We start from the raw sequence: 12,544 nt of genomic DNA, 5'->3' as shown, positions 1-12,544 counted from the left end.
TCCAGACAATAATGAAAGGTGAAAGTATGAACCGAGGACCAAGTGACAGCCTTGCAGATTTCCTCATTAGGACCTGATCTGAGGAAAGCTACAGATGCCGCCATAGCTCTAACTTTATGGCCCGTGACTCGACCCTGCAGAGGGAGACCTGCCTGAGCATAGTAGAAAGAGATGCAAGCAGCCATCCAGTTGGAGATGGTTTGCTTGGAAACAGGATGCCCCAACTTATTTGGATCGAAGGAGATGAAAAGTTGAGGGGCAGTTCTCTGAGGTTGAGTGCGTTGCAAGTAGAAAGCTAAAGCACGTTTACAGTCCAGAGTATGAAGCGCTATTTCTCCAGGATGAGAATGAGGCTTTGGAAAAAAACACTGGAAGAACAATGGATTGATTGAGATGAAATTCTGAAACCACTTTAGGCAATAATTTTGGATGAGTACGGAGGACCACCTTGCCATGATGGAATACTGTAAAAGGTAGATCTGCCACTAAAGCTTGTAACTCACTGACATGTCTAGCAGAGGTGAGCACAATGAGAAAAACCACTTTCCAAGTGAGATATTTTAAATGAGCCGAATCTATTGGTTCGAATGGAGACTTCATCAATTGAGTAAGAACAAGATTGAGATCCCAAACCACTGGAGGTGGCTTCAGATGTGGTTTGATATTGAAAAAGCCTTTCATAAATCTGGAAACCACAGGATGAGCAGAAAGGGGTTTCCCTTTGATAGGCTGATGAAAAGCAGCAATTGCACTTAGATGGACTCTAATAGATGTAGATTTGAGGCCAGAGTGAGATAAGTGCAACAGGTAATCTAAAACTGAAGACAAGGAGGTAGATTGCGGCTCCTTGTGATGAGTAGTACAACAAGTAGAAAATCTAGTCCATTTTTGGGTGTAACACTGCCTAGTGGATGGCTTCCTGGAAGCCTCTAGAATGTCCTATACAGATTGAGAGAACTGTAGAGCGGCAGTTAGGCTGAGAGGTACCAAGCTGTTAAGTGTAGAGACTGCAGGTTGCGATGGAACAGAGACCCTTGACTCTGTGTAAGCAGAGGGAAATACTGGTAGAAGTAGAGACTACCATGGTTGTGTGGGCCACCGAGGAGCTATCAGAATTATGGTAGTGTGCTCCTTCTTGAGTTTGACAAGAGTCTTGAGAATCAGAGGGAATGGAGGGAACGCATAGAGAAACTGATTCGTCCATTCCAGAAGGAAAGCATCTGCCTCGAGGCGATGAGAAGAATATATCCTGGAGCAGAACTGAGGCAGCTTGTTGTGGGGAGATGCAAATAGGTCTGAGGCGTTCCCCACTGAGCAAAAATGTGATGTAGAGGCGAGGAACTGAGTGTCCATTCGTGAGGTTGTAGAATGGAATAGATTTAGTAGATAAGGATAGGTTATTCACCTTCTCCAAGGTAGGGAGAACGAGAGGGCACTCTCTAAAATTGAAAAGGGATAGATTCCGTACGAACGTAAAGAAGTTCTTCTTCACCCAGAGAGTGGTAGAAAACTGGAACGCTCTTCCGGAGTCTGTCATAGGGGAAAACACCCTCCAGGGATTCAAGACAAAGTTAGACAAGTTCCTGCTGAACCAGAACATACGCAGGTAGGGCTAGTCTCAGTTAGGGCACTGGTCTTCGACCAGAGGGCTGCCGCGTGAGCGGACTGCTGGCACGATTGGCCACTGGTCTGACCCAGCAGCAGCAATTCTTATGTTCTTATGTCCGCCAGACAGTTTTGCTGCCCTTGGATATAGACAGCTCTGAAGAAGGTATTGTGAAGGATTGCCCAATTCCAAAGCTTCAGAGCTTCTTGACAAAGAGGGAGAGATCCCGTTCCTCCCTGCTTATTGACATAGTACATGGCGACTTGGTTGTCTGTGCGAATGAGGACTACCTGGTTGTGAAGAAGATGCTGAAAAGCTTTGAGAGCATAAAAGATCGCTCTGAGTTCCAACAGATTGATGTGACATTGACGATCCGTGCTGGACCAATGGCCTTTAGTATGGAGACCATCGAGATGAGCTCCCCAAGCGTAAGTTGAAGAATCTGTCATGAGAATCTTATGATGAGGGAGCTTGTGGAATAGCAAACCTCTGGAAAGATTAGAAGAGAGCATCCACCAATGGAGAGATTGTCTCAACGAAGGAGTTACTGTAATGTGTTGAGAGAGTGGGTCGCAAGCTTGCTGCCACTGAGATGCCAGGGTCCACTGAGGAATTCGGAGGTGAAGTCTGGCAAAAGGAGTCACGTGAAATGTAGAAGCCATGTGACCGAGAAGAACCATTATTTGTCTTGCCGAGATTGACGTGATGGAAGACGAGGCCGCCAATGGGGTCGAGGCCTTTTTTGCAGACTGCTCCATAGGGCCAAAGAGCTCCAGAATTTTGGCACAACGTCTGCGAAGGACTCGTTTCTGAAGAGTAGCACAGTGCGGGCAGGACACAGGACAATGTTCGGATCCTAAGCATTTTATACACCAATTGTGGGGGTCAGTTAAAGAAATAACTCAGTCACATTGGGTACACTTTTTAAACCCGGTAAGAGGCCAGGACATAGAAAAAAAATACAGCCGCAGCCGAACGAGGGCCTATGGCAGGGCCTAAGCCCAAATTCCGATGGATGAGAACCGACAAAAAAAAAGAAAAGTAAAAGTTGTTTTTTTTTAGAGATGCGCTGCACAGCGACTAATGTTAGGAAACAAATAAAAGAAAAGCCGCGGTGCGAGAAGGCAAAATTGAAAAAACGACAGAGCTCAGAAAAACAGGGCTTCTTGGCTCCGCAGAAAACTAAGAACTGAGATACCTCAGAGGAGACGCACGACCTAGTTTGGCGGGAAGGCACTCGTGCATGCGCGGTGCAGCACTCCTAAACTCTTTGAAAGTTCTACAAGCACGTCTCCGTGGATGACGTCACACACATGTTGAGAATATGCTGCCTGCTTGTCCTGGGATAAAGTATTTTTCTGTGCAGTACCTGTACAGAAACATGCTAGGAACACCACAACAGTTAGCATAAAGGCTTTCACTTACTGTGCATTAATTTTTGCAGTTACTATAAAATGCTAAATTTTTTCCACGTTCTAGTAAAAGGGCTCCTTAAACACACAAAAATTATTTTCAATGTTCCTTTTAATTGAATTTACAGACAATCTGTAAAGCAGTTTTAGCACAGCAAGATCTCTAACTGACCAACTTTGACCAGTCGTGAACAGTAAACACAAGCTTGATAGCACTTTTATTAAATAATTCCTTCTGCACTAACCCCAAATCCTCTTCTGTCCTTCCATCTCTAAAAATGCTAATGATGAACACTTCTGCATCTTCTTTCAAAGTGCTCCAGCTAGTTTTGACATCTAGCAGTCACCTGCTCCATTAACAAAACCTGTCTTAGTCTTTGCCTCCATCTGATATGCAAAGGATTTCTATTCTTCCATTCATATCTAATTTCACCCTCACTGCTGCTAAGCAAATATATATTGTACTTTTGATATCCCTATCTATAAACCCAGCAGTCAATAAACATAAATCCAGGGTCAACTCTAAATTTCTACCATATAGAATCTCAGGGGATAGATATTCAAGCCGCAGTAGTCCACAGTGTTTATGCTTCTGATAGCCATGGACTGAATTAGCCACATCTATTCAATGCCAGGCTCTGGAAGTGAATATCCAGGTATGTACGGTCACCTAGAAATTAGCTAGATACTGAATGATATTCAAACCCTAGTGAATAAAGATAGGGCAACCTATTTGCTGTCCTAACTGTATTCACTTACTTAGCCAGGTAATGGAATTAATATTGCCACCAACCAGTTAAACTGTAGCTCCACTCCTAGACTGCCCCAGAACTAACCTGACAGTGCCTGGGAGGTCAAAGACAATATACAGTGGCACTAAGAGGCAAATACTATAAACGGCGTTTTACTGCTGTCTAACCAGCACATTTTCTAAACAAACAAACCCTGCTAGCCCAGTCGATCCCCCAAATCCTGGACACTCCCCAACACCCCAACACTGACATTCCCCAATGCCCTAAAACCCACCCGACACTACTTGATGCTTACCCGACATTCCCCAACATCCATCCGACACTCACCAACACTCCTCAACACCCACCTGACATTCTCCAACACACCCCAACACTCCCTCACACCCCAACATTCCCCCTGACACCTCCCGCCCCTCTGTACCTTTAGAAAATGGCCAGCATGAGGGATGCCCACTCCCTCTTGCCAGAAGGCACACCTCTTCCAAAATGGCAAGCCTTCCCCTTCCCAGTGCATTCTAGTCTTTTGTGTGTATGCTGAGAGGTCCTGGGTTCATGGCTCACAGGAGCAGAGGGAAGTAGAATTAATGACAATGATAGCCAAGAGTGGTTGAATAAAAGGTATCTTTTACAGGAACAGGTTTAATATTACAAATATAGAGTATACAGTGAGATTTAGATCTGTGTGTGTATAGGAAGCCATGTGGCTTTCCCAGGGCAGAGAGAGAATGTGGTGTACCTGAATGAATGTGTGTATGTCTGGTCCTGAATAGGTGTGAATAGGCAGAAAAGGAGAAAGAGAAGAGGCAGAGAGAGATAAGCAAGAGAGCTCAGAAAGAGAGGGAGGGTTTTAGTTTGCATTTATAAGTTTGAGTCTTGTTCTAAAAAATAGTATCTATTGTGTTAAGTACTCATCTTAACATATTTTCCAGTATCTTTCTTCTGTTCAAACAGTTTGGAATTTTGGAAACTGTTTGAAAGGATGGCTCTCAATTGACAAGATTTCCTTAAGCATCTGTCATTAGCACATCTGTTGAAACTCCAGAGCTGTGGTAATATGCCAAAGGTTCTTTGTTAATCTCAAGTCCTAGTATTTTAGAAGTCATTTAGTGGTATTTTAATGTTTTTTTTTCTGAAACTGAATAGCCAGGAGCCTTCTGTCTATTTGCACTAACATTCCAGAGTTGGATTGTTCAATATAATATCCCAGAGTCCTTTCCTGACATCGAGGTGGAATTGTCTATTTTTTCAGCAAAGAAGTCAGTGAGTATATCACTGTCATGGTCAGTGTTTAGGGTTTGGAGGAATCCCTGAGAAGCTGTGAATATCTTTTTTGTCACTGTAAACAGGTTTTAAAAAAATCTGTTTGGGAATTTTTTGTAGTTCTTGGGTGTAGTATACCTTTATTGCTTTGAGGGTGTCCTGTTTGTATTATTGGTGCAATTTCCTCTAACTGGATTTTTCTTCGTTCAACCTGGATACGTACCATTTTCTTTCCGCTCTTCTGAGTTCACTTTTTGGCTCTAAGAACGTTGGTAAACCAGGGGGAGGAGAGTTCTTGGGAACAGCTTTCTACTTCTTTGTCGTGGCTAAGTCTTCACTGAGTGCTTTTACTTCCATGTGCCAGGTCATGGAAGCCTCATCAATGGATTGGGTGTTGGGTTTTATTGTTTTTGCTAGGGTGGAAAGGCCTGAGGCAAGGTCTCCTATGTGGATTGAGTCATTGATATAAATTTTCTTGGGCTGGAGACAATGTCTGGTTAATGCCTGTTTCACTGGGTAGTTGAGGTTGAAGGTGATCAGATGCTGATCAGACCAGGGAACTGGTATGATGGAGCAGCTCAGAGTCATTTTGTCAGGTGGTGCATCTTTCTGTATAAAGATTAAGTCCAGGATGTGGCCTGCTGTGTGAGCTGGTGAGGGTACTATTTGATGGACACCCAGGTCAGTTACTGATAGGATAAATCTGCTGTTGATCCTGTCACCTTCAGGTAGTCTGTAAAATTAAAGTCTCCTAAGATAAGAATCTGATCGTAGGTTATTACCAGCTTATTGAGAGTGGATAGTAAGTTGTCTAGGGTGCTCGTTGGGGAATGGGGTGCTCTGTTTATCAGTGCAGAGGTGAGATCTCTGTTGTGACCCGTTGAGAAGATGAGGCATTCTAGTGCATTTAGTGTAATGGTATCTATCAGTTTTGGGTTGAGGTCAGATTTGATAATGGTGGCTACTCCTCCTCTCACATCCATGCATGAGCATGCAAGAGCTTGGTAGCCAGGGTGCAGAGCAGCCCCAGGGTGGTTCCTTGAGCCAGTTTTTGGTAATTAAGAAGGTGGTCCCAGTTAATTTCTCTATGGTCTAATGGAATGATATGCAGATTGAAAATATTTTCTTCTGCCTAACACCTTATTTGGAAAAATATTATTTCTACATATTACTGGTAGAATACAATCTATTAGCATTTTACTGATCAAGGTTTACTGAAACTCAGTTGTGATGATTAATTTGTTGTGGTTTCAAAATGGTATAAACTATTGGGTTGCTTTCCCTCCTAGGATATAGAAGGTACTAATGAAATAACCCTGAATTTAGCTAAAGGTCAGCACAGAAAACAGGATAAGTTGAGAGCTGTTTCTTACTTCCTAAATCACAAGATTTTTTTTTGTCTTGATTATAGGTGGAGTTACTGTCGCTATATTAACAAATTCAGTCCGTGAGAAAAGTTACTCCCCCATTTTTTGAAAACCAACTGTATCATAATAATCTCACAATAATGCATATTTTGATTGGCAATATTACATACTCCTCTAACATGAACTCATTTCCAAATGCTCTGGGGGATATATGCCCTTCCTAAAAAGAAGCCAATTACAGCTTTCAGAGTTGATAAGATCAGTTCAAAATAAACAGTGAAAATAAGAATTTCAGAAGCAATATATCCACACTATAGATGCTTCACAAAGTATTCAAAATTTTAAAAACATGTTTGCAACTCTGTATCACAAGAGGAAGATCCTGGCAATGGTAAAGTTCTATGTTTGTCTTTGTATTCAGAGAATTTAAGTAGAAGCCTATCTGTAATACGGCAACAGTCCTTTAAAAAAAAAAAAAAAAAGAGTGTTTATAGTTTAATCCACAGAGAAATGTTTCCAAAACAAATACTGGGTTTAACCACAAACAAAATAAGATGTACCAGTAAACAGAATGGACAAAGAGAGAGAGTGCGTACATCAGGTAGGCTACAGAAAACAGGGAGAAAAATAACTTACATTTTCCCCAATGGATAACAGATATTTAGGGCGTTCTATTAGGAAGCCAACTACAGTTAGCTGGCATATATCCGCATAAGTGGCACTTGTGCATGCGACTGACTATTATCCAGATATGCATTATTCTGTATCTAAATGTATATATATTTGATAACAGATAGTTTGAAGGTGGGCATTCACATGGGCAAAGATCACATTTACATGGGTAACCTAAAAAATACTATGTAACATGTGTATCTCCCAAATTTAGGAGCAAGCATTTATACCAGAGTTATGGCAAGATTAAGTGTTTGCATATAACCACATATATATACCCAGTTATGTCAGCATTTCCTTTAAAGAATAGGTTCTGAATAGACACTCTCTAGGCATCCCTCTATAGAATTGCCTTCATAATCTACTTGGCTAGAGGAATTCCAAAGTATCATTTCTGAAAGTTTCAGAAGCGTACTAGTAAATACTACCTACTAAAATAATTTGCTCCTCTTTTATGCTACAAAGACTACTGGTACATCAAAAGGTAAAGTAAGCTGGATGTATACCAAGAAGTTCCAGTCAGAATTAACGAGGTCTGTTTTCTGGAATGTGTACATGTATGCCTACACTGTTTGTAGATATGCTCACCCCCCCCCCCCCCCAAAAAAAAAAAGCTCATGTCAAAATATGTATTTCCTAACATGTCTTGCAAATTTGGCATGAATAAGACAATGGCCGCAGCAGAGAACAGATGGTGTTGCTCATCCTTCATCCTCCACTGTTAGGGTTTCCCTAGTTTTTGCCTTAAATGATATTCGTTGTTGATGCGACTTGTATGTCATATGCAATTTGATTTTATATGTAATTTGTTATAATGTTTTTGTATTGATTTTAATGACAAATGTTAATGTTTTATTTTGTATGTTCATATGTAACTCGCCCTGGATAAAGGCGGGGGAGAAATAAACAAACAAACAAATTGTCATGGTGTCGGAGATTAGGAGCACCTGTGGCAGTATGGATTCCTGATGCTCGGATTGCTCTATTCTGGATCCTTGCTCCCTCATGTGACATATGTGGCCATTTCAATAAAGGTGTATGGCCATGCATGCATATAAAGTGTTCAATTAGTAGTCTATCCTTAATTCATAACACAATATTTTGTATATGTGTAGAAAAGACTCATAAATCTTCACATATGCTCAGAATTAAAGAGCCTAGTAGAGACAAGCTCCATCGTGAGGCTCACACATTCAAATCATTGCATATGTCTGTAAGTTGTCTTCTGTGTATTTATGCCTTTTTCTTTTCTTTTTATACAAATATTTCTTTTTAATAAATATTTCTTTTTATAAGTTAAATGTGATAAGAGAAAACTTATCTCAAGTAATGGGTTTGAGGGGGTCCCGACGTGGCCCCATTTTGACTGCTTCCTCAGGGGACCCAAATGGGGTGACACCAATCAATTGAGAAAAAATGCAAGGTGCCAATCACTACTGGCTTGCCTCTCTTCTGGTGCGTTTTATCTGTCACATGATTGTTGAATTTAAGAGCTCCATGCTTCAAAGCGACGGGTGTCTAACTGTTCATAATGCACTGGGGAGGGGCAGCCTCGCCATTTTGGACAGGCGGGCCTCGGAGGACAAGTGACTGTGCATCTCTCCTGCTCCTAACTTCCTTGATAGGTATGGGAGGGATCTCTGGTGGCAGGAGAGAGTGGACATCCAACCTGCCTTTATTTTATGGGGGAAGGGGGATAGAACCTGGCACAGGTATTTGGTGGCAGGAGGGAGTGGGCATCCCTCCTGCTATTTTGTTCTCATGCGGGGGGGGGGGGGGGCATGGCAGGAGGGAATGGGAATCCCTCCTGTTGATTTTTGCTAGTGCTGGGGGTTGATTCCTGGTACTGCATTTGTCAGTTCGTCGGGGGTCATTGGGGAGGGCCATCATTGGCAGGGGGGTGTTATTTTATTTTTTTAGTGGGGCAGATATTGTGCGATGTGTAACTCGCACAGCATCTGTAACAATTTTTTTAAAAATAAAACAAAAAGTTTCCTACCCCAAACAGCTGAGTGGCAGGAAGCTGCTTTCAGTGCTTCCCCTGACAACTCTCACAACGATCAATTGGATGGGAGAAATGGGGATTATGATGAACATCCTTGTGAATCATTTGCATGCAAACTTTTTACTGCATCAATAGCTCTTTTTGAATCGGCCAAAAAATTGGTTTGGAGCAGACCCACACGGTTTTACCGATCCTCTTTAGTGTATCTAGCCCTAAGCGACTTGCCCAGAGTCACAGGAAGCAGCACAGCGTTTGAACCAACCACCTCGGGGTGCCGAAGCTGTGCGACACTGCAAATGATCTGGGACAGCCTGCAAAGGGACCAATCGTCCAGGCTGTTAAGATCTTCCCGAGGGGAGAGAAGGCTGGCGATGTTAAAGCTGGCGATGGCACCTAGAGCATTTACAGTGATTGCGAAATTCTGATATAATTTTACTGTGTTTTAGTGCCAACATTTTAAATACGCAAAAACTGCTAGGTATTAATGCTAAAATCTCAGTTACATCAACACAGCTTAAGATAATTAAATGTTGTTGAACAGTAATAAGTACATCAAATTTCTCATTGAAATTCAAAGTGGTTACTGACAAAATGGTAAAAAAATTTAGGAGTTTACTTTTTTTGCCTCAACCTGTACAAACTTAAATAATAATGTATTAACTGGAATATTTTGGTGCAACCAAACACCAGATCATTACCCATCTCTTAAGCTGTCAGACTAAAAAACACAAGACTAACTTTAGAAAATCAAAATGTGCACAGTGCATAAACAGAACAAAACCAACAAACCAGTCAAGCAGAGCATTGTAACATGTTATGAAATGACAGATGACAACTTTTTCTGGATAACAGTGCCACTTAGTGGAAGAATAATGAAAGTGAATTATGAGTTAAAAACACTAGGAATGATGAAGTTATCAGTGGATATTCCTTAACAAGACAATGGCAATGCTGAGGAGAATGAAAAAAGTTTGTCTTGTCATAGAAACTGTACCTTGGAGGTCAGTTAGATTCTGGACAGGAACAGATACTTGACCCTTGTTGCTTGAAACTACATCTCCTAATAAACAAACAAAACAATCTTAGATTTAATGGGAAATATATTAATTCATGCTTTGCTGCTGTTGATTAAGTTTTAACATGTTCAGCATGTTAACAGTATTGTAAGAAGATTGAGAAACACATGTATTAAAATTAAAATGCACACTTTTAAAAGATCTGTCAATTTTATTTGATAGCCATGTCAAAATATCAGATTCTAATACATTTTATTTCTAGTGTTGCATACTAAAAACAGAATGCTAACACAAATGCGGTTTCATATATTAAGATCGACCATTCACATGATTGCTGTTATAGTTCACTTGAACTTTTAAATTTTAATTACCTTTATTTCCTTGCATTCTTAACATTATAAGTACTGAAACATCAAATAACTGATGGCTAAAATATAAGGGGCGTTCAATAATTTATCTACCTCCGTAGGAAAGAAAAGGGTTGTTAAAAGTTTTTTGTTTTGTTTTTCAATATATTCCCCTGATAGCTCCATATACTTCATCCACTTTTCTTGTAATGACTTTAACTCCTTTGAAAAGAATTCTTCGGTTTGACCTTCAAACCAAGATGCCACAGCTTCCTTGATGTCTTCATCACTTGAAAAGTGCTGTCCATGGAGAGATTTCTTCAAAACTTGGAACAGGAAATAATCTGAGGGAGCCAGGTCAGGACTGTAGGGTGGATGGGTCAGATGCTGAAACCCACATTCTCAGATGGCAACCTCTGATTGTTGTGACATATGGACCAGCGCATTGTTGTGAAAAAGCAGCATACCTGCTGTGAGTTTTCCTCTTTTTTCCTTAATTGACTCCTGCAAAGTGATCATTATGTTGGCGTAACTCTCCCTGGGTATGGTTGTCATGTGTGGCATGAACTCCAGAAGCAAAATAATAATAATAATAACTTTATTCTTCTATACTGCCACAGTTGAATGACTTCTAGGTGATTCACAATGAAGAAGGCTGGACAATCAGCGAATTACAGAATGCAAGAAATAGATAAAAGGAAAAAGTTCTTCATAATCCCAGAAGACAGTTGCCATGACTTTGCCTGCAGACTTTTCTGTCTTGAACTTTTTGGGGGTTGGGGATGACTTATGCTTCCACTACATTGACTCCATTTTGGACTCAGGATCTGTGTGATAGACCTCCAGTCACCAAATGATGAAAAAAATTCACTTGGTCTTCATGGAGCATCTCCAAGTTAAGAACATAAGAATAGCCTTACTGGGTCAGACCAATGGTCCATCAAACCCAGTAGCCCGTTCTCACAGTGGCCAATCCAGGTCACTACTACCTGGCCAAATCCCAATGTGTAGCAATATTCCATGCTACCAATAGAGGGCAAGCAGTGGCTTCCCGCTTGTTTTTCTCAATAACAGACTATGGACTTTTCATCCAAGAACTTGTCCAAACCTTTCTTAAAACCAGCTACGCTATCCACTCTTACCAAATTCTCTGGCAATACGTCGGCATTCTTGGAATCCATCGTGCACTAACCTTGGGCATGCCCATCTTTTCTTGAAGTATTTTCCAAACTGTACCTGTGATAACCATTTCTTCAGCTATTTGGGAAACCTTAATTTGTTTGTCTGACAAAATTAGATCCTCAATTTTCTTGCACATTTCTGTGGAAGTTGCTTCCACAGGCCATCCAGTGTGAGGGCCATCTTCAACGGACTCTCTACCCCACTTAAACTGCTTGCTAAAAATTTTTACTTTGTAGGATGATGGGGCAGACTCACCATAAACTGCAGTCTTGCATTCATGGATCTCCTTTGGCTTTTTCCCTTCTTTTGTGAGAAATTTTATCACTGAACAGTGCTCCAAATTTAGCAGTTTCTTACTTATTTGCATGAGGACTCTCCTGACATCCTGTCTCTTGGAATGTTAGACTTGTACTGAGCCACAATTGTGTATGAGACATGTGTATGAGTGTATGAGACATGTCACAACATGCACAGACTTGTTTCAACATACTTGCTACTTTCTATCATACTCAGGTAGCTAAATTATTGAATGCCCCTTGTAATCCCCTGTGCGTTAACCAGTAGCTCTGCTGCTTTGAAAAAAAAAAAAAAAAAATGAAAAGCTTACTTTTTCACAAAATCAGTCTACAAAACGGATGTAAAAAGTAGTAGTTTTAAAAGACATATTTATGGGCGTATTTCAGGGAACAGGTGAAGTGAGAGGCACATTCTGTTGTTACCACAAATGTATCAGAAATGTCAACATGTTCTTAAATAGCTGGTTAAATTCTGGCAGGAATTTGATTTCAATACATTTTTTTAGAAATAAATTCTATGGGAGGAAGTGACATCATTGTCAAATATGGCTGTTTAGTCCTGGAATGCTCTCCAGCCTTAGCAGTAAAAAGCAATTTTACAGCTGGACTGTGGTTACAGTTATGAGCAG

General features: G+C 40.9%; 1 protein-coding gene across 20 annotated transcripts in view; it reads right to left on the bottom strand.

The window, feature by feature from the left end:
- The window catches only part of TBC1D5 (TBC1 domain family member 5), a 759,729-nt gene that overhangs the window by 47,284 nt on the left and 699,901 nt on the right, over positions 1 to 12,544 (bottom strand). For all 20 annotated transcript variants that reach the window (XM_033930686.1, XM_033930692.1, XM_033930693.1 and 17 more), the window contains one exon: positions 10,069 to 10,134. In XM_033930686.1, the coding sequence (XP_033786577.1) occupies positions 10,069 to 10,134 (66 nt within the window). The remainder of the gene's footprint in view (positions 1 to 10,068; positions 10,135 to 12,544) is intronic.

Source organism: Geotrypetes seraphini, chromosome 2 (genome assembly GCF_902459505.1).
Source record: "Geotrypetes seraphini chromosome 2, aGeoSer1.1, whole genome shotgun sequence".
NCBI lineage: Eukaryota > Metazoa > Chordata > Amphibia > Gymnophiona > Dermophiidae > Geotrypetes > Geotrypetes seraphini.
This window is presented reverse-complemented; position numbering and strand designations above follow the sequence as displayed.